The sequence below is a fragment of the Aricia agestis genome, chromosome 2, assembly GCF_905147365.1.
Source record: "Aricia agestis chromosome 2, ilAriAges1.1, whole genome shotgun sequence".
NCBI classification, from domain to species: Eukaryota; Metazoa; Arthropoda; class Insecta; order Lepidoptera; family Lycaenidae; genus Aricia; species Aricia agestis.
Window position 1 is genome coordinate 11175238 of NC_056407.1, and position 27738 is coordinate 11202975.

At 35.1% G+C, this 27738-nt stretch overlaps 1 protein-coding gene and 1 long non-coding RNA gene across 6 annotated transcripts; one reads left to right on the plus strand and one right to left on the minus strand.

The window, feature by feature from the left end:
- Positions 1–360: 360 nt before the first annotated feature.
- LOC121739950 (synaptic vesicle glycoprotein 2B-like) lies at positions 361–24848 on the plus strand. Of its 5 annotated transcripts, XM_042132586.1 has the most exons (11): positions 4880–4927; positions 6629–6736; positions 14071–14232; positions 15953–16115; positions 17546–17667; positions 18148–18386; positions 18590–18735; positions 19124–19229; positions 19478–19773; positions 22512–22639; positions 24365–24848. In XM_042132586.1, exons 2-11 carry the CDS (start codon positions 6646–6648, stop codon positions 24439–24441), a joined length of 1530 nt encoding a protein of 509 aa, XP_041988520.1. In that variant the 5' UTR covers positions 4880–4927; positions 6629–6645; the 3' UTR covers positions 24442–24848. The 5 variants fall into 5 exon arrangements, with proteins under 5 accessions (XP_041988518.1, XP_041988516.1, XP_041988517.1 ...); XM_042132584.1 differs by lacking the exons at positions 14071–14232; positions 15953–16115; positions 17546–17667; ... (4 more) ...; positions 22512–22639; positions 24365–24848 and adding exons at positions 361–465; positions 654–999; positions 1120–1287; ... (1 more) ...; positions 2038–2503; positions 2576–4495 and having other exon boundaries at positions 4565–4927; positions 6629–6688; XM_042132582.1 differs by lacking the exons at positions 14071–14232; positions 15953–16115; positions 17546–17667; ... (4 more) ...; positions 22512–22639; positions 24365–24848 and adding exons at positions 361–465; positions 654–999; positions 1120–1287; positions 1372–1934; positions 2038–4495 and having other exon boundaries at positions 4565–4927; positions 6629–6688.
- On the minus strand, positions 18847–26409 carry LOC121739956. Its single transcript, XR_006037511.1, has 3 exons — positions 26300–26409; positions 23661–23662; positions 18847–18857 (listed from the first exon to the last, which is right to left on the minus strand). It is a non-coding gene; the product is annotated as an uncharacterized LOC121739956 (long non-coding RNA).
- Between the last annotated feature and the right edge of the window lie 1329 nt (positions 26410–27738).

Consider the following 27738-nt stretch of genomic DNA (forward strand, 5'->3'; position numbering starts at 1 on the left):
AGTTAAAATTGTAGCCTATGTGTTATTCTGATGCATTATAATTGTAAAGTTTTATTAAAATCCATTCAGTAATTTTTGCGTGAACAGACATCCATACATACATCCATACAATATCCTCACAAACTTTCGCCTTTATAATATTAGTAGGATGATTTCCCCACAAACATGTCAATTTATTGTCTCATGGTCGAATGATAAAAATAATTTATTATATTAAATATAACATAATAATGGGCAGTGTTATCTGTGAATCTTGTTCGTTAGAAGATTCCCTCATAGAGGTAGATAGAAAATAAGTATCTTTTTAGTATTAAAGTAAATTTTGTAAAGAAAATAATCGAAACATAATGATTAATTGTTGCAGCTTCTACCTCTTCACTTATTATGTGTCACTAAAAACGCAACTATACAATAACTAACCTTCTATAACAACTAGTAATCCAACTTGGATAAAAAGCGAAAATGGTAATTAACATTATTTTTAACATAACTTCTGAAGTAGCAAGTATTTAAAATAGCTAAGTAGTAATTAAATTTTTATTCGAATTGTAGGTGTTCGTTTTAAATTGAATTACCTAATACGAAAACTTAATTTTACCGAAAAAAGATTTAACGGTCTGCCGTTACTGTCTAATCCTGTTTTCATTTTACAGACGGTAACCAACATTAATAATATTATTGACCAAAAGACTGTCGAAGTTGGAAGCTATCCATTCAATATACAAGCAATTGAACGAGAAAGTCCAATTGAGGCAAGTGAGGCAACCAACAGCAATGGCGTAGACCAAAGACAAAAACCTATTAATATAAAAATAAAAATTCAAAACACCCAAAGGAAAGATGGTCAAAATGGTATTGTGGCCGCGCGATGTGGGTCTAAGAAATTGCGAAGTTTGAATAGCGACCAAACAATCATGTCTTTTGATTTAGTAAGGGAGAACAGTTTACTAGCATCAACTAGAAAACATGGAAGCAAATTTGTAAAGCTTTTGATGCCAGGTAAAAACCTTAAATCTCGAGGAAAAAAATTAAACTATCATAAAACCTAACGAAATTCTTATTGTGTTCTCTCAAATACAATTCATAAAACCTAAAAATCACATACATTTTGCTTTTTAGGAAAGTGTCTTAGTTCTAAAACTAAAGATGATGATTATTCATACGTCCCTAGTGACTTTGAAATAAATAAAAATAAATGTATAGGCAACTTGAGCAAAGATAACAAAACGAATCTAGATAGAGAAGATGATCTTCCACCTATTATTATTTTGGGGAAATGCAAACCAGGTAAGAAGGGCTAAAATAATTAATGAACTATTAACATATTAAAATTGTTTTACTTATATTAAATATCACTTTTTCATCTTATAGGTGGATGTTTAGATCCTGTTTTTTCTGAAGATAAATTAAGCTATACACCTACAACTAAGACAACATTAAAAATATCCGAAAATTTAACCAGAGATGCCAAAACATCTCAAGACAAAAAGGAAACAATAGCTGATGCTGAAATTACTGTAAATCAGAAAGAATCTCCTCTCAGAACCAACAACATAAGTTCTGAGGCCATAATCACTTATCCGATTGCACCGTTATCTGGTAAAATAACAACAACGAAAAAATCAAATGAGAAATCACCGGAATTTAAAAATAAAGACGATAAAACTCTTAAAAATTATCAAAACGAATTAACAGAAGTATTCTTCCGGCCAAGTAAGATAGAAGGAAGATCAAGGGAGACGTCTCTGAAAGAAAACGTTCAATATCTAAGTATTTTAAGAACTGGAAGAGATATAGACGACGTTTTAAATAATTTAACTGCAAGTGACGATCAAAGTAATATTTCAAGTGATAATAAGAACCAAGATGGCAATGAATCGACAAACACATTAAGTGTTACACATATTATATCAGAAAACCTAGAAAGTATTGCAGTAAGTATACCAAAAACATATTTTTCTTTATAAAAAAACTTTAAATTATTGTAGAGTATATAATATTGTGAATGAATTTTAATCACTGTATAAATTATTTTAGGAAAAAGAAAATGTTTCCTTGAAGAGCTTAAGCAAAATAACTTTTCCGACCCATGATGATAAAAATAATGATTTTATTTACGACTCTAAAAATCTTCCAAACAAAGACATGAAAAATGATACGAAGTTTCTATATGAGGATAACTTGAAATTGTCACAAAGTAACTTAAAAGATAAAACTAATGAAGTGGAATCTTTGAGTGTAACATCGACTAGTTACGATAATAGCCAATATTTAGAAACTCCGAAGTTGGAAAGAATGGAACTGCCTATTTCTAGTCATTATACTCGACATAGCCTTCCTGAAATACTTAGTCTCGACGTGGCTCAAATGAATATAAGTAAATATATTGTGGCAAGTAAAAATAAATCAAGAGATGACTTTAAAAAGTTGGAACCCAGTGTAAATAGAGATGAAAGTCATAATATTTTGAAAAACGAGGATAGAAAAACGAATATGATACAAGGTAAAATCTTAAGTAATGCTTCTTTTAAACAGAATTTTATACTTCAATCTATAATCCAGAATGATATTTTAGAAAGTATTAATTTTGCAACGGATCATAATATGAAATCGATGTCTGAAACTAACATGGATGATGAAAAACAAAAGTCACGATTAAGTCTAGACAACATCGAAAAAAATATAATTGGAAGCAAAGATTCTGAAAAAGATCTATTCAGTTCGAAAAAAACAATCGACAGAATTAATGTAACTAAGCATCTTACAAAATCATTAAGTCCATCGAATACAATAATTTGTATGCCAAAGCAAAATGCATCTGATGAACGTGACTATAACAACGAAGTTGAAAATAAAAATTGTTTATCCATTGATAGCAAGTTGGATATTATCGACCATTCAAAAAATAGCAGAGCAACAGAACAAAATATTTTTAGGAATTCCGTACCAAAATACAATATTGTTCAAGAAAATCTACTAAGCGATAAGGACCTTTTAAATTATACAAGTGCACATGTAGAAATAAATAATACAAGACAGAGTTCACAGGTATTCGAGAAAACCAATTTTGAAAAATCTGAAATTACAGAAAGTGCTCCAGCTCCTCATAATTTAAAAGAAAAATCTTCAAACGATTTGCATGATATCCTTACAAACGATATTAATAATAGTAATAATAGAAAAGATGATGAAAAGAAATCTCCTGGAATTTCAATGGAAGGTTTGGAATATATTAATCAAAAAACCGAAGAAAGAAATAAAAGTACTGATAGCAAATCCACGTCGATACAAAAGTCACCCTACATAACGATTACGTCTGCGGTCCCTACAACGCAATTGATATACGATTCAGAATATTCTACAAATGAAAACCAAGAAAATACGTTGAAAAATGAGCATTTATTCGAAAAAAAGGATATTAACATAAGGTATGTTGATTTGTTGGAAAACACTATAACAGAAAACTTATCCAACATAACAACTCCCATTGTATTTTCGACACATAATAAAGAAAATTTGTCAGATGATCACCAAGAAAAAGATATGAAAATTAAAAATGTAAACGAAGATGATGAGATTAATAACGAATCTTTGAACTTAAGTAACACGGAATCGACCTTTACAAAGAGCATGTTCAATGAATCGGTTACAGATATCAAAGAGAAAAACAGTGAGTCGTTCCTACGAGTAAGGACACCAACTAACTTATTAGCAGCTTTACCACAAACTCATCATTCACTAAATGATTTAGCTGTAACGCCAACAGAAAGTCAAATTACCAATCACGAAAAAATAAACAAAAACATAAGACGGTCACTTAAAAAGAAACCACGTACGCTTGACCATGAAGAAGGGCACCTAAGTATTATAAAAGAGGTCTTTGAGAGAAAGACAATATCTAAAGAAAATATGCCACTGGTTGCGACATTGATGTACGATAACTTTTTAGAAAACGTTAAACAAGAAATTGACCAGAACTCCCTTGTCAGTGACGATAAAATACTACAAGAGAAATACGAAAGCATAACACAAGAACAAAGTGTAGATATAAGTTTAGTAAAACTTGAAGATACTGAAGACGAACATTTCAGATTAACAGCAGTTAGTAACAATTGTCCATCGATTTCCTCACAAAGATCCGATACTTTTCTAAAAATTGCAAAAGACATCAGACTTGATGTTAATGAATACGTTTCAAGTTTGGAAAATAAAGATATTGTTGATAATAAAAGCTCACATATATTTGATTTAGTAAAAACACTAGAAGTAACTGACAAAATTAAAAGCAAAAGTTATATTCTACTGAATTTAGGTTTCGAAAGCTATGTTAATAATAATGATGAAAAAATTATAAATACTTTGGATCCCTTTTTGAAACCAAACAACAATAACAAACAATTAGTTAATGTTATTAGAAAAACAGCAAGAATAAATGACATTCTCACAATACCTCTAGACTCGGATGTAGAAATTAATATTGCAATAAAGTCCAAAAGTAAGTAACATTTATTATTTCTTATAGTGTCAAATCAATACAATAATTAATTTGATAATTTGTTTTCAGAAAAACTGAAAATAAAAGATGACGAAGATGTACAAAAAACGTTACCTACCGAGAAACGTAATCATTATCAACTGAAAATAAAAGATGACGAAGATGTACAAAAAACGTTACCTACCGAGAAATGTAATATACAACATTTGATACACACCTTGCATGACCACAATTTGGTTCAAGTTAAAAATATTATTGAACAACTAACAAAAGACATCCAATTTATTAACTATAATAACCTTCAACGAAAGATAAAAATTAAATCAAGTATTAAATCTCTGAACCACAAAAGACGTTCACTTAAGTGCTGTAAATGTTACAAAAGAAGAATTGAAAAATGTATCGAATAAAACATCACAACAATAGCAAAAGGTGAGTGGATTTCAACAACTTGCATTTTTTATATAATTTTGATGGAAATTTTTGTTTCCGCCAAATGACAACCACCACCTAGACGAGTTAGCTTGTGACAGAATGAAGTGAATGGCGTATTTTTTATGCTTTAAGAATCAATGGTAAGTATTTTGTAAAAAATAATGTTTTACAAACTCTCTTGCCCACCAAAATTTACCCACCAAAATTGGAATTTGCGAGTAAAATAATCTTTACAAAAAAACTACGTGCACTAAAATTATAACACATTAACTTAATTATAAACAAACCAAAACTCTACCGATATTCAAAATGACAACATGATATTATTGCCACAAGTAGGATAATTTAAGTACACCAAAATTGCATACAATCGGGGGTTTTGTGATAAAACGGCTTTCATTTCTGGCTGGAAACTGGTACGACCCAGCCCACAGCCACCTCCTAAACGGGTTAGCGTGTGGCTGAATGTAGAAAATGGCATATTTTTTATGCTTAAGGGATCAATGGTATTTTGTAGAAACAACGTTTCATAGCTAACACCAACATTGGTATCTCCGCGACAGACCTAAACTTTGTCATAACCCAATCATAACTCATAAAAACTCAACTACAGAACTTAGTACAATAAAATTCATATATTATCAAGAGTCAACTATATTAAACGACTACTAGGTCGACGACAAGCCATCAAAATTGGAAATCAGTATTTATGTTTATTATCTTGGAAAACATAATTATTTTAAAAAAACTAGCTATTTGACCGAGCTTTGCTCGGTATTCGATAAAACACGAATAAAATGACGTTTTCTAAAAATGATTCCTAGCTAGATCGATTTATCACCCCCGAAACCCCCTATACACTAAATTTCATGAAAGTCGTTGGAGCCGATTCCGAGATTTCAATTATATTGCTCGTTTAAAGATATAAGATAAGATAACGACGGGGCCATATTATAACCATTATGTTTTACTTTTAAAATTAAAAATGAAAACCTTATCTTAAAAAAATAGGATAGTTTTCAGGCTTGCCGCGCAAAAAAGCGGTTTGGGAAATCCAGTCAGGTACGAGTATGTGTATCTCTACAAAAGCACTGTAATATTTAGCTAACTCTTAAGGTATTTACTATATTTCCATTACAGTATGGCTTATACCTAGCTTTTCGAATGAATGCATAATAATTATTGCCACTTAAAATTAACCCCTTTTCTCCCTGCTTCGACTTTACATCATTTAAATAAATCAAATGGTTTTTATTAGCGAAAAATACTAAATTAGGCTTCCATCCGTATAATTATTAACTCATTTCCAAAACAGGTTAAAATGAAAACTTTGATTGTTGCCTGTTGGCCATGACCGTGTCAATGGAACATAGGTTCAACCTGGTACGATATGACACGACAGAAGAGTGTACCTCAAAATGTAGTGTAGGGACTTCAAGTTACGTTTCATTATTAAATTCAACCAACCTTTCCTTCTTTCTCTGCAACCTTGTACTAAAAAAATAATAATACAAGCCCGTAGGCATTAATATAATCTAAAGGTAATTTCCTTAAAAGAAATTGTCTCAAAAACAACGTTTAATACGCAAAGTGATCGCGACGAAGTAACATGTCTGAGCGATAGCAGATTTTTTGCCATATCTTTTAAGTTTTAAGTGTGTTATAAAATTATTTAACTTATATATAAAATTATTTAAGGTATTAAAAACTAAAAAATGGTGAATAAATCTATCAAAACTATATTTGAAAGTGTTGATGATGTGCAAAGTAAGGAAGTGGATTTGGATGAAGCTCTTTCAATAGCAGGTACACACATTGTGATATTTGTATAATAGTCATTTTACTATTTTTTTTACAAAAAAAAAACTACTAACCTAGGAATGAAATTTGTTCTTTACTATTTTTAAATTAGTATTGGTATGTTGGTTATGATGTGTAAGCAGCAAGCACACATCATAATGTTATCAATAACCTTATAATATGGGGTTAGACAATCGAGTGACCTACGAACAAAATAGTATTACATAATATGCATATTGATTAAAAATTTAAGCATACTTACATGTAAAACTTTGTTCATACAAGTATTTTAGCAAAATATGTATATTTTCTAGTAAAGACTAGCAAATATACATTTGCTAAAATAATTAAAGTAATTAATATCGTATTTTGCCTCTTTATGATCTCTATAATTCTTAATCCTCCCCCTTTTTGGAAGTCGGTTAAAAGCCTAAGTTACTCCTTATTACATCAGCTATCTGCCAATAAAGTCCCATCAAAATCGGTCCAACCATTTCAGAGATTAGCCGGAACAAACAGACAGACATACAGACAGGCAAAAATTCTAAAAATTGTTATTTTGGTGTAAGTATGGTCTAAATATTCATATGCATGTTGTAAAAAACGGTTATTTAAATATTACAAACAGACACTCCAATTTTACTTATTTTGCACATCACCGTGTTCCTGGATTTAACACTGTTAAGAATGTTAAAAGGTTGCCTGGAAGAAATTGCTTCAAAGTAATAAGGCGCCTTTGTGTACATGTCTGATTTATGAATATTGTTGTTTATCTTTAAGTTTAATTGTAACTTTTGTGCACAATAAAGTATATTTGTATTTGTAATGTAACATCAGATTATTATAAGAAAGTCTAGCTGACTAAGCAGTAAGCAGATCCATTCTGATATGCCTTTTGAAATCTCAATAGGATAATCGGTACCCAGTGCCCAGTGGTCATTTTATATATTGTATGTTGTGTTTTTTTATACATAATATCTAAGACTAATATAAACTAATATAAGTTCTATATAATATAGAACTAGGAGCTACTCCAAGAATATTTGCATTTTAGCTGTGGTTTCTTTCATATTTTGTATTGAATATTAGCAACTAAAGTCTAATGTTTTTTTTTTTTATTAAATAAGGGGGGCAAACGAGCAAACGGGTCACCTGATGGAAAGCAACATCCGTCGCCCATGGACACTCGCAGCATCAGAAGAGCTGCAAGTGCGTTGCCGGCCTTTTAAGAGGGAAATGGGGTAATAGGGGAGGGAAGGGAAGGGAACAGGGGAAGGTAGGGAGGGGAAGGGAATAGGTTAGGGGATTGGGCCTCCGGTAAACTCAATCACTCGGCGAAACACAGCGCAAGCGCTGCTTCACGCCGGTTTTCTGTGAGAACGTGGTATTCTTCCGGTCGAGCCGGCCCATTCGTGCCGAAGCATGGCTCTCCCACGTTTACTTTTACGTTTGTTTTTTTTTTAATATAAAAATAATTTTAATTGATTTGCGACACGAAGCCTAAACTTGATAAAATATAGTGGGCGCACTCGTGATGGCTAAATTCTATCCCTAAAACAATGGTCGGCGCAGATTTAAATCTAGGAATCATAACTGTATTTTATAAAGATAAAACCGACTTCAAAATTGTACGTAATTGAAAATTAAATCTCCAAAACTACTGAACCCATTTTATTCAAACTTGCACTATTCCCTAAGTCGAATAATACCTAGTACAACAAAAAAAGAATTAAGTTCTGAAATCGGAATGGTACTTCCAGATTTATTCGAACACAAACATAAAAACATATATACATACATGTATACTTAGTACTTACATACATAATACATACATACATACATACATACATACATACAGACATACATACATACATACATACATACATACATACATACATTTTTGAAATTTGGCACATTTGTTCAGACGCTGATATAGACTAACATATACGAAAATTGGGCAGTTCTGGAAATATTACATACATACGCGTCGATTGTCGAATTGATAACCTCCTTTTTATTAAGTCGGTTAAAAAGAATAAAAACAATCTTACGCAGATACTAGATACCTAATCGTCCATACAAACAAACGACGTAACAAATTTTGTCATTGAGATAACGCGATAATGAAAAGAATTTTTTATTAAACAATTTAAATAATATTGATAATCATGTTTGTTTAATAATATTAACTGCGTTATTTTGAAAATGACCCTTTTTATCTTGTTAAGTCTGTGTTATAAACGCAATCAAATAACGTCTTGAGAAGACTTCAGCTTTCCATCAAGCAAGCATTCTACGGCTAAGAAAGACAAACTTTCGAGTTTTGTAGCCTTGGTAAGCTCTTTCATTTAATTCAACTACAACCGCATTTAAAAAACGGTCAAGTGCGAGTTGGACTCGCTCATGAAGGGTTCCGCAGCATGAATAAGGTTTATTTTTAACCGACTTCCAAAAAGGAGGAGGTTATACGTTCGTTCGTCTGTTTATATTTTTTTTTTTGTATGTTCAACCATAACTTCGCCGTTCGTGGACCGATCTTCATGATTATTTTGTTGTTGTACAGGGTTGAAATCGAGGTTGGTACCATGTTTTTTTTTTTTTAAATGAAATAAGGGGGCAAACGAGCAAACGGGTCACCTGATGGAAAACAACTTCCGTTGCCCATGGACACTCGCAGCATCAGAAGAGCTGCAGGTGCGTTGCCGGCCTTTTTAGGGGTAATAGGGGAGGGTAGGGAAGGGAATAGGGGAGGGTACGGAAGGGGATAGGGGAGGGTACGGAAGGAAATAGGGGAGGGTAGGGAAAGGAAAAGGGTAGGGGATTGGGCCTCCGGTAAACTCACTCACTCGGCGAAACACAGCGGAAGCGCTGTTTCACGCCGGTTTTCTGTGAGGAGTCTAAAATGTTCAAAACAATGGTGATCTGATAATGAAATCCTTGAGGAATCGAGGGGAATCTTTGAAATTTGTATGGAAACATATAGTGATTTTGATTTTTTCTGAAGTGTTTCAGGCACCAGGATGTACCGTGGTTCCGAAGGTACCCAACAGAACTTTTGAATCCTTATAGATACAAGTTCGAGGATTTTGGCTTTATTTATACTACTCCAAGCAAAAGCCAATGTATTTTACATTATTTCTGCTGAACGTAGGCTCAATTTTATTTTGGAAAAAATTGGGTTTCGTAAGATATTTGAGTTTTTCGGACGCTAGGTGTAAAATCAACCAGAAAAGTTACTTATTTTGCGTACGCTGCCGAAACTATATAAGATAGAACCATAAAATGTTCTGAGTAATTGTAGATCTTATAAATATCTACAAAAAAGTCATTGTTGCAGTCTGTGAATTGACCTGAGAATCAGTTTGCTGACCGACTCTTTCCTGGGTACGCTTTTTGCAGCCGTAACCGACATCCACGCGGGCGGAGCTGCGGGCGACCGCTAGTAATAATATGTACAACTCTAAGACAACAAGCTATAAGTAATATAGCCTTGTGGTACTAAAAAGGGTAAAATTATTATTTTTTAACAAAAAATTAAAACCGACTTCCAAGGTAAAAACAAAAGTAATATTCTTAAAAATAATCTAAAAAGAATCAAATAATTCTTATTCGTTATTATAGTGCCGTCTTCAGACTTCGCCTAAACCTCAACTATTTCCGTACTCAATCTTCATGCTTTTGAAGTCGGTACCAGCTTAACTTAGCGTAAGTTCTATGTCAAGGATCTCAGAACTTTTCCGGGCTGGTAGCGACTTCAAAAGTACTAAGATTGAGTACAGAAATAGTTGAGGTTTAGGCGAAGTCTGGAGACGGCACTATAATAAGGAATAGGAATTATTTTATTCTTTTTAGATTATTTTTAAGAATATTACTTTTGTATTTACCTTGAAAGTCAGTTTTAATTTTTTGTTAAAAAATAATAATTAATAGTAATTTCAACGAAGACAAAAAAAAGCCGTTTGGGAAATTCACCCATCTATTACAGTGAAAACCTAATAGGGAATGTCAAGCGGCATGGCATAACACACACACAGATTGTTCAAATTGTTGAAAGTAATTTTCAAAACAAAATCTCTTACGTGCTTCAGATGACACTGAGGTTCACTCATCATTTTTATTCAAATTTTTGCAAGTTACTATGTGAAGTTATGTGATCTTATTACACATAGATTTCGCGCCTTTTTAGGGTTCCGTAGCCAAATGGCAAAAAACGGAAACCTTATTTAGACAGAGCTGCGAAATAATTAATCGACGCATCGGAAGACGAAAACAAATGCATCAAGCCACTACTAGTTCGAGGCCACCTTCAGTGCAGTTTTAAACTGTCGCGTGGATTTTTTTATGAGCCTGTGCTATCCCACTGCTAGGCAAAGGCCTCCCCCAAGGTCTGCCATCTGTCTCGCTCAAACGCCACCGCAGGCCAGCCTGGTTTGTAGGCATCCAGTTCATCTCGCCATTTCCGTCCTCTGGAACCATTTAACCATTTTAGTCCCACTTGAATTTTGCAGCTTTCATGCCGATGCGACGTCTTTAACACCTGTTTTTGAGCGCAGCGTGCTGTTTTTTATTCGGTCAGCTAGTCTTACAACTAACATGCTCCGTTGCTCTTTGACAAACCCCGAGCTGGAACCTTTGCGACTCGGTCAATGACCAGGTAGCACCGTAGGTTAGGATGGGCAGAATACACGTCATGTCGACGAGTCTGCGTCTCATGGAGATTGGCAAATCTCCCTTCATTAACGTCTTCAAGGACCAGTAGCTCTTCCAGGCGTTTTAAATTCGACGATTGACTTCCTTTCCTAGTATTTTGTTAAAGGAGACTAACTGGCCCAAGTAGATATTATACTCGACATATTTTAATTCTTGCCCGCGTGAAACTATCTACCGTTATTTCTTTCATTGTAATTGAGCAGAAATTAGAAAAAGGTGATACGACGATGGAAGTGGATAGTGTCTATTCAACTATCGAAAAGTACCTACATCAAACCTCCTATTTACGCGCCTAGTGATTACGTGTATCGAATGCAGCAAGCTCGACCAAAATACCCGTTCGATGTTAAAATTTAACATCCTCTTCCTCACTGTAGTGGCACCTAGGCGATGGTTTCCTCCTGCCCGTTCCTCGGTGCAGGTAATGACCAAAGGTAAGGGCGTCCATCGAATGTGTGATCCCCTGTTGTAGTATCGACTAGATCGCTTTCACAGTTCGGCGGCTGGCAGTTGGGAAGGCCATGTGGTCTTGCCAGGTACTTAATGTAATGAGAAGCACCTGTCTATAGCGGTACGGAACCCTTCGCGCGTGAGTCACACTTGGCCGATTATTTCCGTATTAATTTAGTTTGTTCTATGAAAGGTTAAAATATCTTAGTTGCAAGAAGAAAACACAAAAAATAATGCAGAATATCTCATACGTAACAACATTTGCAGCTAAAATCACTTATATGTGCAGCGGAATCGTTAAAAAATACTTTTCAGGCTTTTCTAAACATTTATTACTGATAATTATATCCATAAATATCCATTTGGAAACGCTAAATGTATAGACTGCATTAAAAAGATTACAAATCTTGACATTTTTTTTTCAGTAGACAGTTTTTATCGTTTTTCTCGGAAACTTAAAAATATCTCATGAGAGATTTTATCTTTGCAACGACGATATGTAACATTATCTAAATTCTCATAATTTTAATATCTACCTGAGCAAACTCCCTGCTTTATTTATCACCATAATCCTATCATCATTATCACTTTTATTGTCTTTACATACGTGTGGTCGTGGATTAATATAATATCATATTCTTGATTGTTTTCATGTGTTAATTATTATTTTATGACGTATAGTTAAATTAAATAAAAGGTAACTGTTAAAACATTTTTGAAACGATTACGAGTAAGTATAATTGTATTAAATAATAATACTTAATTTGTTTTATTTTTGTTACGCCGCCCGCCGTATGGGTTTGTGTTTGTCTATATTGTTTATCTAATTGTACCGTAATTTGGGGTGAATAGATAGGTCTTCGAAGTTTGGTAATTATTTTCGTAAGGTTGCAGAACGGATACCCACTTTTTTAGTCGTGTATATATAGTCTTAGGCCAAACTATTGATATAAATTTGTTTCTCTTCGGATATGTTTGTAGTTATTAAAAAAAGACACAAAATATACGTAATTTCTAATTACTACTTATCAGGGGACAAAAGACACACCTGAGGGGTGATTGGAAAATTTTCGTAGGGCTGCCTCGTTACAGTTTCCCTATATATTCTTTATTGGATAAAGGCAAGCAAACTTGGGAAAGTTTCTTTAATTATTTGTATAAATTAAAAGTAAAATTATATTAATATATTTTCGAGGCATTATTGTATCTGAGAAATAAAATAATGTAAATATTTACAAAAATAAATGAAATACCTTACTAATTTATATTATTCTGTTAAGAATGAATAAAATTAAATAATATTGAATGGATTAAAAAATAATCAAGAAAATTAAAAACGCTTTAAGTAACTAAAAGATTAATTTAAACTGCAGATAACCACAACAAACTTTGTGGCAGCCCTGACATAATCATGGCTAATCACCCCTCTTTCGCAACTAATAACCCCTTGGCCGTGTCTATTAACCATATTTGCGTGCTTATTAACCTCTCAGGCGTGTTTATTCACCCCTTTCGTGTATCTAATCACCCCAAAAATTTAAAGAAAATAAGGCTTACGGATAAAGAACAATTTTGTATACTTACTGCATATTTTTACCTTAATAACTTTATCAAAATATATTATAACAGCACTGACCGCAATTTGAAGAAAACTATAAACTATTATGACCAAAATTCACCGAAATACGGAGGTTCAAACTCGCTCGTCTAAAACGACTTGTTTTGTTGTCAACTTTGAAATTAAATTTTGGCAGTTTTAGCGATGTAGCCACACATAAAAATTTGCCAGACTAAGGAGAATGATATCAACAAATTTATAAAGTTGCGGGTTTTTTACTGGGGATACCGAGTTTGCCATAAAAAACATTGAAACTTATCCTAAGTTTTTTTCCTATTGCCCCCTTCAATTCTATTCACCCCGGTTTACGGTACTTACTTTAAGATTTTAACCGTATGTAACTGTTTTTTGTTCCAATAAATAAAATAAATACAAATTCAAATTCTTTATTATACTCATACACAATAGCACAAAATCCCATGCTAAGTCATATCAACTTAGCCATTACACAAGTACAAAGGAACCAAAGTCAACTTTGTGGCGAGAGCGAGAGTGTTTGTAAAAATAAATAAAAAATTATATTTCTATTTATTAACTAAAATTTATTGTGATTATATTTCAGGTCTCGGCTGGTACAATTTAAAGTACTGCGCGGTGTTGACTCTTTTCCTGATCTCGATCGTGTTGGAGCCAGTTGGATACTCCTATGTGCTACCAGCTGCAAAATGTGATCTACAGATGTCTGATTCCCACAGAGGCTTCCTAGGATCGATGCCTTATATAGGTAAATTCTTATTTCTTAAAGTCGTCAGTAAAATATCGACTAAGAGCTGACGACCAAATAGGTCATGTAGGTTCAACTGTATTAAAACTCCGTTAGCTACTTCTCTGAACGACTCTTTCTGATAATCTCCGTGCTGGCATGCCGTGGGCGGTGGGTGTGGGTGTTGTGGGGTGGGGAAAAAAATGTAGGTTCAGTAACTTTAATTTTTTGTCGTTACTGAAACAGTGTGCGCTGTGGCCTATGCATACTTTAACATTTAATCATATTGTTACGTGCTAGGGTTCGAGGATTTGGAGAGAAAGACCTGGTAGTCACCAGGTCTTTCTCTTGAAGACTTCATTAACACTGCACTAAACACTAGGTCACAACACTTAGCACTAAGTCCAAACACAAATCACTAGGTCCAATCACTAAGCACTATCACTGTCCTAGGTCGTAGCCAAGTCGCAGGTTTCACTGTTTCACTCACTATTGATCACTTGTTGTCGCCTCGAAGATCGCTCGAACTGAACTCCGGGCCGTCTACCTGCGGCTTTTTATATGGCGAGACGAATTCCAGAAAGTTCCCGATTCACGTAAACAAGTGGAACTTTCTAGGAGGCTCGAGCATGTACCACAATAAACATAAACAAAATAAACCAGTAAACACGTAATAAATGTTGGACTTTTCTAGAAAATTCGAGTATGTACTTGCGCACCTCATGCCATCTAGTATTGAGTAGGGGATTTATGTTGCCTGTGTTCCCTCGGTAAGTTTCGCTGGTTTGTCGCTAGATGGCACTACGTGTCCGTATACCATGTACCGTAACAATATTAAGTATAAACTCATGCTCTTTTTACTTCCAAACAGAATATAATATCTAATTCATTCGTTTACAATAATTTTAAAAACTACTGTAAAGTTAACTTTAATTGCGAATATTATTTATTCATAATTATGGCTTATTATGGATTTTTAATCGTTCATTTAACTTGTAATAACAACACGTTCTACGTAAATGCCTAGGTCATTATTGTGATAAATAGAAGCACAATTTATGTATTTGCAGACTTTTATTTTAACCTTTTTTTTATTAAGTAAATGCCTTTGATGAGTTCCTCGTTAGTTGTTATTATGCGGCTTCACCCGCGTAAATTAGATATTTCATATAAAAATTAGTCCACAAATTACAAAAAAAGCCTATGATCCTTCACGTGGTCTACTTCTTTCAATTAACAGAAAAAATGCTCTATTTATTCGTGAAATAAGCCCTTTCTAATAATTTCACCCATTTTTTCCACATTTTCCTCTATTTCTTCGCTCCTATTAGTTTTAGCGTGATAGAATGAAGCCTATAGCCTTCCTCGATAACTGGGCTATCTAAAACTGAAATATTTTTTTAAATTGAACCAATAGTTCCTGAGATAAGCGCGTTCAAATAAGCCCTTTCAAATAATTTCCCCCGTTTTTTCAACATTTTCCTCTATTTCTTCGCTCCTAATAGTCTTAGCGTGATAAAATAAAGCCTATAGCCTTTATAGCGATAACACTGAAATAATTTTTTAAATCGGACCGTTCTTATGGATATTCTTTTATCCTCAGTAAGCGTATAATATCTACTTTCCGTGATCAAAACCCTACTAAATCCGGAAAAAGGCATTCCGGGCTCCAAGTATCTCTATACCAAACATCAAAGTCAACCCAGCGGCTTAACCATGAAGAGTTTTTGTTATTTTTCAGGTGTAATATTAACTTCGTTCCCGTGGGGATACCTAGTGGACATACGAGGAAGAAAGAAAATGATAATTTTAAGCTCCATGGCTGCGGGAATTTTAGGCGTGGCATCTGCTTTTATGCCGAACCTGTTGAGTTTCACAATATTGAAATTTTTGACGTCTCTTTTGTGAGTTTAATTAAAATAAATATTAGTTTAAGGCACTTCATTGGACCTGTTTGCAGTAACGTCATAGTACCTACTACTGACTATGCGCACGCAAATGTCTTTTTGTTCAATGAAATCATCATTGATTAATAAAATTAAATTAAGAAATTTAAAAAAACCCCCGCCAAACAACTTTAAAAAGTAATGAAATAATATATTTTACTGACTTTAAGTTTAAATAATTCCTAAGTGTAAAGTGAAATTTTAGTCCATAATTGTTGTCACGGTGTGTCGGGGGACCGCCAACAGTGTCTTTTGCATTTTGTACATAAAGTTAATATACCTAATAGGTATATTAACTTTATGATTTTGTATCGCCACGTCATTGATTGTCTCGATTTGGTTCGCTGTGAACTGACCCTTAAACTATCTACATTAGCGATCCCTCGACACACCTTGACAACAATTATGGACTAAAATATCACTTTACACTTAGGAATTATTTAAACTTAAAGTCAGTAAAATATATTATTTCATTACTTTTTAAAGTTGTTTGGCGGGGTTTTTTTTAAATTTCTTAATTTAATTTTATTTTATGCTTTTTAAACTTGTGTTGGTTATAGTGCAGAATAATTATGTTCTGTTGATAGAACAGGATCATAATATTATATCCCAATGAATACCATCTAGGAATGTCCTTTTGGATGAGGCCGTCAATATGAGTCCAAACATGAAACCTCCACTTTGAGTTCATATGGAGCTCGGTTCCTATAGAATCCAGCAGCAGCATGCAAAGATTTACAGTTTATCTACGTCTTACTAGCTGTTGCATTTAAAATGAGCCCAAACACGAAACCATTGCTCTTAGTTGGAGAGGAGCTGGGTATCCTATTGATTACCAGGTGATGCTGCAGCACCAGATCAACTTTCCATTAATGTGCAAATATTCATAACGGCGTGACATTTATGAACTAGAATGCAATAAAGCCCACCAAACGACTGCAAGTTGCTAATCGGCCCTTCACGAACCAGATGAACCGCGATTTTTCAGCACGTAGCAGGCTGATGATGATGAACTATAGCTAAGAACACTCTCAATTAAGTCAGCTTTCAAACAAAACAACTAGATCAAAATCGGTCCACCCTACGACGTGCTACGATGCCACAGACAGACAGACAGACAGACAGACAGACAGACAGACAGACAGACAGACAGACAGACAGACAGACAGACAGACAGACAGACCGACAGACAGACACGTCAAACTTATAACACCCCTCTTTTTTGTCGGGGGTTAAAAATAATAATCATTGATCAATTTTGAGATTTGCCTCTCAAAAACACTCGGCTCGACTCGGCAAGAAAATCAACAACACTTAATGTTGTCCATTTTAGACCTTTAATGTTAGTCGTTGCGATTTACCTTGATTGAAAGGATTTTATTTTTCAGCATCGCATGCCCTGCGTCAGTGCCGTACACATTCATAGGTGAAATATTACCAGCTAAATACAGAGACGTCATACTCTCAGTGTCCAACGCCTTACAGATAACTGGATCAGCTTTAGTTCCATGTAAGTATATACTTACTTTATACTAGGTTCCCGTTGTACCATATTAACTTTCTTATCTTTTTTTTAATGAAAACGAGCAAACGGGTCACCTGATTGAAAGCATACTTCCGTCACCCATGCGACACTCGCAGCATCAGAAGAGCTGCAAGTGCGTTGCTGGCCTATAAGAGGGAATAGGGTAATAGGGGAGGGTAGGAAAGGGAATAGGGGAGGGTAGGGAAGAGAACAGGATAGGGGATCGGGCCTCCGGTAAACTCACTCACTCGGCGAAACACAGCGCAAGCGCTGTTTCACGCCGGTTTTCTGTGAGCCCGTGGTATTTCTCCGGTCGAGCCGGCCCATTCGTGCCAAAGCATGGCTCTCCCACGTCAGTATCTTTTTCTTTATAATTTCCTACGTAGTTAGTTTTAACCCACATAAGTGCTAATGGACCTTAACGACATCATTATTTATGTACATAGTTTCTAATCGGTCTTTCAGTATTCGCATGGGCCATACTTCCGTTGGACTTCCGGTTAGACTTCGGAACATATTACTTTCGATCCTGGAGGATGCTGTCAGTTTTGTACTCCTGTTCCTTCTTAATATCGGCGTTGCTAATGCTGTGCGGACCTGAGAGTCCAAAATACCTCCTACAACAAGGGAGGCACGAGGAATCATTGCAAGCACTAAGGAAGATTTACGCAGGCAATAAAAATAAGCCTGCCAGTGAATATCCAGTAAGTTTTCGATGCATTATTACATTAGAGGGTTCCTGCGCAGCTCCGCCCGCGTAAATAATGAATTTTTGAGGAACCGTACATTTTCCCGCAAAAAAATAGCCAATATCTTTGCCCGTGGTCTATTTTATACCTGTGCCTCAGTCTAGTACTTCAGTATAGAAAGAACTACATATTATCTTTAACTTTTTTATCATTTTTAGGTAAAACGCTTGACAATGCCTGAAAGTAAAAAAGAGAAAGTATCATTCGTCAAGTCTCTTAAGTCACAATCGGTTCCGCTTCTGAAGCCGCCTTATCTAAAATACATGGCTCTGAATGGAATTTTGTTAATTGGAACTTTTGCCACGTAAGTAGGTAAATTCCTCATTTAAAACATTAAAATTCTTTAAGTACTCTCAATTTTGGGATTGTTATGAATAACTGCAATAGGAACGCATAGGCTAGAAAAATTAAAAAAAAAAACCTTTTCTAAAAACGGTTGCTTTCTTCAACTTCTAGGTGTTGCCTTTAGAATGTAAGTAGTTAACTGCCGCACTCAGAGTGGAACATTAATTACTTAAATGTAATGAATTCAAAACTTTGACATAAGCCCCATACATTATCTGTCAAACTCTCCATTAAATTGAAGGTTAATCGTAATTAAATGTCTCTGAGTACGGCGATAAGTGTTCTTAATTTACTTAATAGTTTTTAACTATGTCGGAATATTTCAATTAACTTCAATTATTTTTTAGACTCAACGGCTTATACATTTGGTTGCCCGATGTCCTGAACAGAGTGCTGACAGGAAGCGGAGAAACCATGACTGTTTGTCAAGTTATACGACAAAGATTAAATGAGGTAAGTATGTCTACTAATTTGTCTCATAAATTATGGTTCATGCTAGAAAGTCGAAGGATTTTACAAACCAACTACACAAATCTGCAAAATTAACAACAAGCATTTGTTAAGTTACCACAGAGTTATGTAGGTATATACAATGTGTAACAAAAAATAAGTGATAATACTTTAGGGTGTGTACGTGTTCCTTGTAGAGAGTTCACTGTGAAAGTAATATGAGTAAGTAAATACACACATAAACTTTTCAGACCCACATAGACGAAGTGTGCGTGGATCAAATCGACAGAATGACGTACATCATCAACGCGTCGGCCAACATGACCTGCGCCGTCGTCGCCGTGCTCCTCAGCAGCGCCGTCAGATTCCTAGGCAAAAAAGTCCTGTTGATAGGCATGTTCTCGGCGATAGGCGTATTCGTGATCCTCATAAACTTCGTGACGCAGCAGGTGCTGTTCGCCATTCTGTTGTCGTCGATACAGCTGACGGCCGTTGTACTTGGGCCTATTAACGCGTTTGCCGTGGATATATTTCCGACGAATTTGAGGTAATTAAAAAAAGTCCAGTTTTACTTAGCTCTGGCCCGTCCCTAAACAATTTTTTTTATAAAAATTATGCTCAAGACTTGGCTAGAGCACTGCCGTGCCCCCAGATGGAGGTATTATATTATTAATTATTATCAAAACCGTGGGCTGGGGCTGAACTCGTGGAAATTTATATATTAACCAATCGCTACCTACTTGTTTCATTGATCCGCTCACGAATATAATATTGTGCTCGCATTTCTATATAGTACCTGGATGACCGAGCTTTACTCGGTATGGCAAACACTCATTGACTTCGTGTTACTTGATAACGCCATCTGCTGGTCGTTAAAAGAATTAGTTGCTAACAAAATAGTATTATTATTCGCCAATAGATGTCAGGAATAGTCATATTTTTCAGTTTATCGATTATCGATAAAACACGAATACAAAAACATTTTTTGAAAATGATTCCTAGCTAGATCGATTTATCGCCCCCGAAACCCTCTATATACTAAATTTCATGAAAATCGTTGGAGCCGATTCCTCTCTAGGCCTCTTGGTCCTTGGATATCGTTGCTAAGCTACGGCAACGCCGCGGGTCGGTTGACGGCGGAAACTCACGGGCGCTTTTCTCATATGATTCTAATACAAGTCACTGCACTTTTTTCGTAATTGTTTATATTTTTAGCACAATAAAAAGTAATTATTATTGATTGTGGACTTCATAATATTTCCGTAGACTTTTTCCGCGGAAAATCAGTACTTATCGAAAGCTATATTTACTTAAATATACACGATCATGAAATATTCTTTCAAATTCATTGAATATGAATATTTATATATTACTTTGTATTTATTTATTTGTAAGATCATCTTCTTAGTTATTACTTATTACTAAAAAAACAGGTTGTTTACCAAGCAATCATGTTCATGGAGTCTTTGAAATCCATGAAGATGGAGAACGAATCATCCGTGTAAAAGTAATACCACAGACCAGAGTAGGTAATCGACTGTACGACGTGAAAGTGGAGCTATGTATTAAATAATCTAAACAAATATATTTTCAGCAACTTTTCAACCATAGATGCAAAATAAAAATGGAAAATGCAGATGTATTTCATTATCAAAGAATTTTTTGTTTGATTTTTATGATTAATATGTAATATAATGAATTTACTAGATGACGCCCGCAACTCCGTTGTGCCATAACTCTTACACAACGGAGTAACCGCGCGGGATTCGGGAACCGTACATTTTCCCGAGACAAAAAGTATCCTATGTCCAGTGGCGTAAATATAGGGCTGGCAAAATGCCACGGGCCCCCGACACAAATGGGCAAAAATTTTAAGTACATAATATTGTTTATTATAAACGTGACGATTTTTACTGATATAGCCCCATCAATTTGCCACGGGACCCGGATCTTATAGTTACGTCACTGTCTATGTCCTTTTTCGGGACTTTTAAGAATATACCTATTATGGAGTTATCCATGCCAAATTTCAGCAAAATCTGTTCAGCAGTTTAGGCGTTAAGAGGTAAGACAGACACACTTTCGCACTTATAATATTATTAGTAAATTAGTAATATCAGTAATTAGTATATATCAGTATGATAATATAAATGCGAAAGTGAATATTGAAGAAATTAGTAATAAATATTGAACCGACAATAATTTTATTTATGTAAGTATATCATTTTTTCAATTACAATATATTATTATACATAAAACAATGATTATATTAAAAATAACTTGCACGTGATATTTTAGAAATATTCATGCGAGATTTAGATTTAAGTATGATTAATAATCGGCATGTTGATTTCGATACGTTTCCCAATTCCGTCTCAGAAACGAATAAAACGTTAATTCACGATTCGAAGATTGGGAATTTTTGCACCCTACAACACAACAGTACCTCGTATCGTCCATATTTTCCTATTTCAGAGCATTTTTTAACGTTTTCAACGTGTTTTCATTGAAACTAGTAAACCGTATTTTACAGCTGATCGCACTCTGACACCCACGTGTTGCCTGAATCTGCCACTCGCCGCGCCACTAGAGATATCCAAGAGGCCTATAGCATAGAGGAAAATATACTTTCACTTATAATACCACAAGAGCTGCCAGATAATTTTGAAGCTCGTGTGGTATTCGGGGGATTATTTTTCCGTCCCAAATGTCGGCCAATAGAATTAGAATTTGTTTTTTATATATAGCAACTACCAGAGAAAATTTTCAAAAAATTATCAGTATAATACCATGTAGGTTGTACCACGTGACGTCGAATGGTGCAATTCTATTGGTCGATATTTGGGTCGGAAAAATAATCACGATAATAATGCTGCAGTTTGTATTTAGAATTGTCATCCCGACTTATCATGTGTTGTGCTGTGTTTGTGCATAATGATAAATCCTAATCAAACAGAAATAACAAAGTCATTCCACTATCAGCAAAATGTCGTTTTTGAACTTTGAACTAATAATAAACCATTCATACAGTTATTTAGATTAATTTAATAATTTAGATAATAAGACCTCATGCTGAATTACGTACCATCGAAGAATTTGATTCATAGGCAGATTGCAAACGTACGTCGTTTGGTCGGGTTATATCAAATCAATGTTAGTGGCTTAATGGCTGAGCTTAACTCTTCTATGAACTTTAATGATAGAATCTAACTCAAAGTCCCATTAGTAATTACCCATAGAACCAAATTTCAATGTAACTAATTTCCATTTTCAATTTTTTTACAGAGGAATGGCGATTGGGCTGACTATGATGATTGGACGCATGGGCTCAGTTTTCGGTGCCAATATAGCTGGTCTGCTCTTGAACTCTGCCTGTGAAATAACGTTTTATGGATTTGGGGGATCTCTACTGTGTAAGTTCAAAGCTTTTGAGGCAAACTTTTTAAGCGCGTCGGAAAGATTTCATGTAATTAACAAATTTAAAAAACCCCCGCCAAACAACTTTAAAAAGTAATAAAATAATATATTTTACTGACTTTGAGTTTAAATAATTCCTAAGTGTAAAGTGATATTTTGGTCCATAATTGGTGTCACGGTGTGTCGGGGGACCGCCAACAGTGTCTTTTGCATTTTGTCTCAATTCGGTTCGCTGTGAACTGACCCTTAACTTAAACTATAATGTTATGTGAAATCAAACATCTACGTTAGCGGTCCCCCGACACACCTTGACAACAATTATGGACTAAAATATCACTTTACACTTAGGAATTATTTAAACTTAAAGTCAGTAAAATATATTATTTTATTACTTTTTAAAGTTGTTTGGCGGGGTTTTTTTTTAATTTCTTAATTTAATTTTATTTCATGCTTTTTAAATTAGTGTTCGTTATTGTGCAGAATAATTCCTATCAACAGGATCATATTATATCCCAATGAATACCATCTAGGAATGTCCTTTTTAACCCCCGACAAAAAAGAGGGGTGTTATAAGTTTGACGTGTCTGTCTGTCGATCTGTCTGTCTGTCTGTCGATCTGTCTGTCTGTCTGTCTGTCTGTCTGTCTGTCTGTCTGTCTGTCTGTCTGTCTGTCTGTCTGTCTGTGGCATCGTAGCATCCAAACGGGTGGACCGATTTTGATCTAGTTTTTTTTTGTTTGAAACCTCCACTTTGGGTTCATATTGAGCTCGGCTTTTATGTAATCCAGGTGATGCTGCTGCAGCAGCATGCAAAAATTTATTGATTATTATTTACGTCTTACTAGTTCTCGCAATTCAAATGAGCCCAAACACGAAACCATTGCTCTAAGTTGGTGAGGAGTTTGGTATCCTATTGATTACCAGGTGATGCTGCAGCACCAGGTCAACATTCCATTAATGTATAAATATTCATAAATGTCACGAACTAGAATGCAAAAAAATATAAAGCCCACCAAACGACTACAAGTTGCTGTCGGCCCGTCATGAACCAGATGAACCGCGATATTTCAGCACGGAGCAGGCTGATGATGATGAAGTATAGCTAAGAACACTCTCGATTAAGTCAGCTTTCAAACAAAAAAAACCACGTGATCAAAATCGGTCCACCCGTTTGGCTGCTACGATGCCACAGACAGACAGACAGACAGACAGACAGACAGACCGACAGACAGACCGACAGACAGACCGACAGACAGACACGTCAAACTTATAACACCCCTCTTTTTTGTCAGGGGTTAAAAACCAGAAAAAATATAATGCGGAAATTTTCCTTATGCCGCCAGTAAAGTATGAGGTAGGGCGAGGCGAATGCGTCACACGTCCTTGTCTGTGCACAAATTTTTTTGGAACGAAGTTCCTTATCTCGCTTTGCGAAAGGTGGCTGGACAAAAAAAATAAGACGAAAAATTGTAACGACACAACCGCACGGCTTACAACTATAGCAAAAATTCTATAGTTGTACCTAGGCCGTGCGGTAGCGCGTGTTTCTCTCTCTCTCTCCTTCTCTCTCGCATTTTTTTAGTGTATACAAGTTTTTTGTACATAAGAAATAATAAAAAGGAACTTCGTTCCATTCGGGTGTCCCTTGACACCTCTCAAGTTTTTTTACTTTATAAATTACCTATGTGTTTCTTCCTGAAATCACCATTGCTTTTGTTACAGTGTGCGCTCTTTTATCGTGTTTACAACCCAAGACAAAGAAGAAAGACGAATCGCCTGCTGACTCTACCAAGCTATAGGTCATAGTGCAACGGAACAATGCTACATAGTTATTATAGCTTGTTGGGAAAATAATAACCCGGATTCATTCCTATACGCAAATGAATTGGAAATGAAATATAAACGTCGAAGATAATAATAAAATGCTATCGTAACGTAGTTTTAAACATTAGGCATAAATCATAATTATTATGTAACAACAATATTCTAGAATCTAGCTCAACCCGTTTTAGAACTCTTCCCTTGCACTAGAAGTCTAGCTGCCTCAAACTAAGAGCGCTCAGTTTAACTTTGCTATATTTTATAGGTTGACTTAAACATTACCTACTGATAACATACTTTTATGTTGCACCTACTATAATACTTACCAATAATAGTACCTGAAGTATATTAATCCTTCAAGCCCCATAAGAGCACCGGTGATCGCGACAATATATATCTATCTATACTTATAATAAAATCGTAGAGGTTAAATTTTTGTACATTGAAAATAAACTTGAAAAAACGAGTCTGGGGCATGTTAGAAGAGTAATAGAACACAATTTAACTGTTTTTGAAATTTTTGTTTCTCTGTCTGTTTGTCTGTATGTCGTTTTGTCTGTTTGTACAGGCTAATCTCTGAATCCGCCAGACCGATTTCAATGAAATTTGGCATGATGATACCTTACATCCCTGGTCAACATCTTAGATACTTTTTTTTAACCAGCTTTCAAAAAAGGAGGAGTTAATGTTTACTTTGCTGTTTGTGGTCAGATTTTCAAAATTCTTTTTTTGTTGTATAGATTGCCTGAATTTGATACCACGTTTACAATAAAATCGGCCAAGTGCGAGTCGGACTCACGCACAAAGGGTTCCGTACCGTTATAGAGAAAATAGGCCAAAAGTTGTGTTTTTGTATGGGATTATATTAAATTTTAATTAAATTCTAATTTTATTAATTCTGTGAAAATTTCAACTGCCCGCCTGTTGTCATTATTGATATCGAGCAAAAAAGGCCAAAAAATCATGTTTGTTGTATAGGAGCCCTCCTTAAATATTGATTTTATTTTGTTTTCAGTGTTTGTTGTTATAGCGGCAATAGATATACACAATTTGTAAAAATTTCAGAACTCTAGCTATAATGGTTCTTGAGATACAGCCTGGTGACAGACAGACGGACAGACAAAGAAGTTTTAGTAATAGGATCCCGTTTTTACCCTTTGGGTACGGAACCCTAAAAACGGTGACTTGATAAGTAATGGAATTGAAGAAACTTCTCGAAATTTACAACGACAACCAAATGAGATAGAGTGGTGGCAAAGTGTGGTGGACGGTGGGCAAATGCCCATAAAGAAATTACATTGTGGGTAAGTAAGTAAACAACTTCAGGCATTATTTTGTTCTGGTTTAATTGTAAATTATGAATCTGAGAATAAGAGGTAGGTTAAAGAGAGATAGATGCGTACATTAAATCCCGTCTTCTGAAGTGTATCCTTTATCTCCGTCACATGTTCCTTTCCCCTGTCCTGTGGCCCCCATCCCCTGTCCATGCACGCCAAGCGGTCTTCGAAGAAAGGATTTTTCAAAACGATAAGTACTGTATCTGAGGTTCAAGTTTCCTGGGTCTTTGATGTAAATTAAAAATTTCATGTGTTTTTAAATATAGATTTAAAAAAAAGTAGATTGTAGTATGGTATGGTATGGTATGGTATGGTATGGTATGGTAAGTAGAGGTGTTCAATTTTCTAAATCTCGATTTTAATAACATACCTTAACGCGGACGAAGTTGCGGGCAACAGCTAGTAATAGAATACAATAGCATTTCCAAGAATCCGCGATTAAATAGTAGATCATCCCATGAAGGAGTCGGTACGGTACTTTTACGTACGACCTAAAAACCTTTTGTCCCTGGTATCCAGTTGAGTCTAAACAATTTGCTTCCTTTAAATACCTAATGTCGACTTTTTCTAATAAAACCAAAGAAAGAATAAGTATAATGATTAACAACGGCATACTTACAAGATGTGTATTACTTGTTCCAAATGTATTATCTATCAGGTCAGATACGTCTAAATCCGAAATTTTCTGGAATTCCTAACTATATTAGATTAGTGTATCAAATTTACTAGTTTTAATTATAATTACCTACTTGGTACAGTTAGATAATTATATTATGTCATTGAATACTCCTTTGTTTTTCTTATATTTCCACCTGTTTCCATTACGAAACAAATTGATAAAACCGACGTCACAAACGTACCGAGCCATACCTAATGAAGAGAAGACTATCGACTTGGTAATCAACTTTTTTATCAAATTTTTAAATTTATTCATGTTTTGATCTTGTATCGATCATTAATAAATCAAAAACTCGAACTTGGTAATTGGTGCACACATTTTTACACACACACAAATTAGTTTGAATGAGATTGTGGCGATACCCACAATTCGCCTAACATTCCTGCATCGCGCTAGTCGAAGTTTTCTAAGTGTGTCGGTATATACAGTGTGTAACAAAAAACTCTCTACAAGGAACATGTTCACACCCTAATGTATTATCACTTATTTTAGTTACACCCTGTATAGGTACGACAGCTGAAATGTATCATGATTCATGTGGGCTTCGGCCTGACCGAGCATAACACCTCGGTCGGTCGGAAGATCTTCCTTTGTAGCCACCACATCTTAATCCCACATTGGTGACCCCCGACTGTACACGCCTCCTTCATCATCATCACTCCCCGCCCCTCCGCACCGCGCCAGCCAGCATCGCCTCATCGGGTACATCGTCCACTAGCCGCAATGTACCGCGGCCTGGGCGACTCCGCATCGGCATCATCGGGCTTTCTCACTACACCGACCGGTCAGCAAGCAGAGCACATCTCTCCTGGTCAGCACGTAGCATCGGCCCCGCACGGCAGTCGGCAGCTAACCGACTCACTGGATCCCGTGCAGCAGCTTCACAGTTCCGACTCACTGGGACTCACTAACGCCACGCCACTAACAACGTTAAAAGATCTAGCAAGTAGTTTTTTTTACGTCATTACTAAACTTTCATTAAATCAACTGAAATATAAAAATAAATCAAAAACTTTTTAATTTCATAAAAATAAACCTAATTGCTGCTGCGGAACCCTTCATGGGCGGGTCCAACTCGCACTTGGCCGGTTTTTTTATATTTCAGTTGATTTAATGAAAGTTTATTTAATGTAAATATACCATTTATAACGTAAAAAAACTACTTGCTAGATCTCGTTCAAACCAATTTTCGTTGGTAGTTTTTATACTCGTAGTAGGTAATGTACATCATATATTTTTTTTAGAACTTAGACCCCCCT

What these genes read in the sequence shown, in the direction of transcription:
- LOC121739950 (XM_042132582.1), top strand. An exon ending in TGTAAAGCTTTTGATGCCAG is followed by an intron (nt 1,000 to 1,119) that starts GTAAAAACCTTA and finishes TTTGCTTTTTAG; the next exon opens with GAAAGTGTCTTAGTTCTAAA. An exon ending in AAAACCTAGAAAGTATTGCA is followed by an intron (nt 1,935 to 2,037) that starts GTAAGTATACCA and finishes AAATTATTTTAG; the next exon opens with GAAAAAGAAAATGTTTCCTT.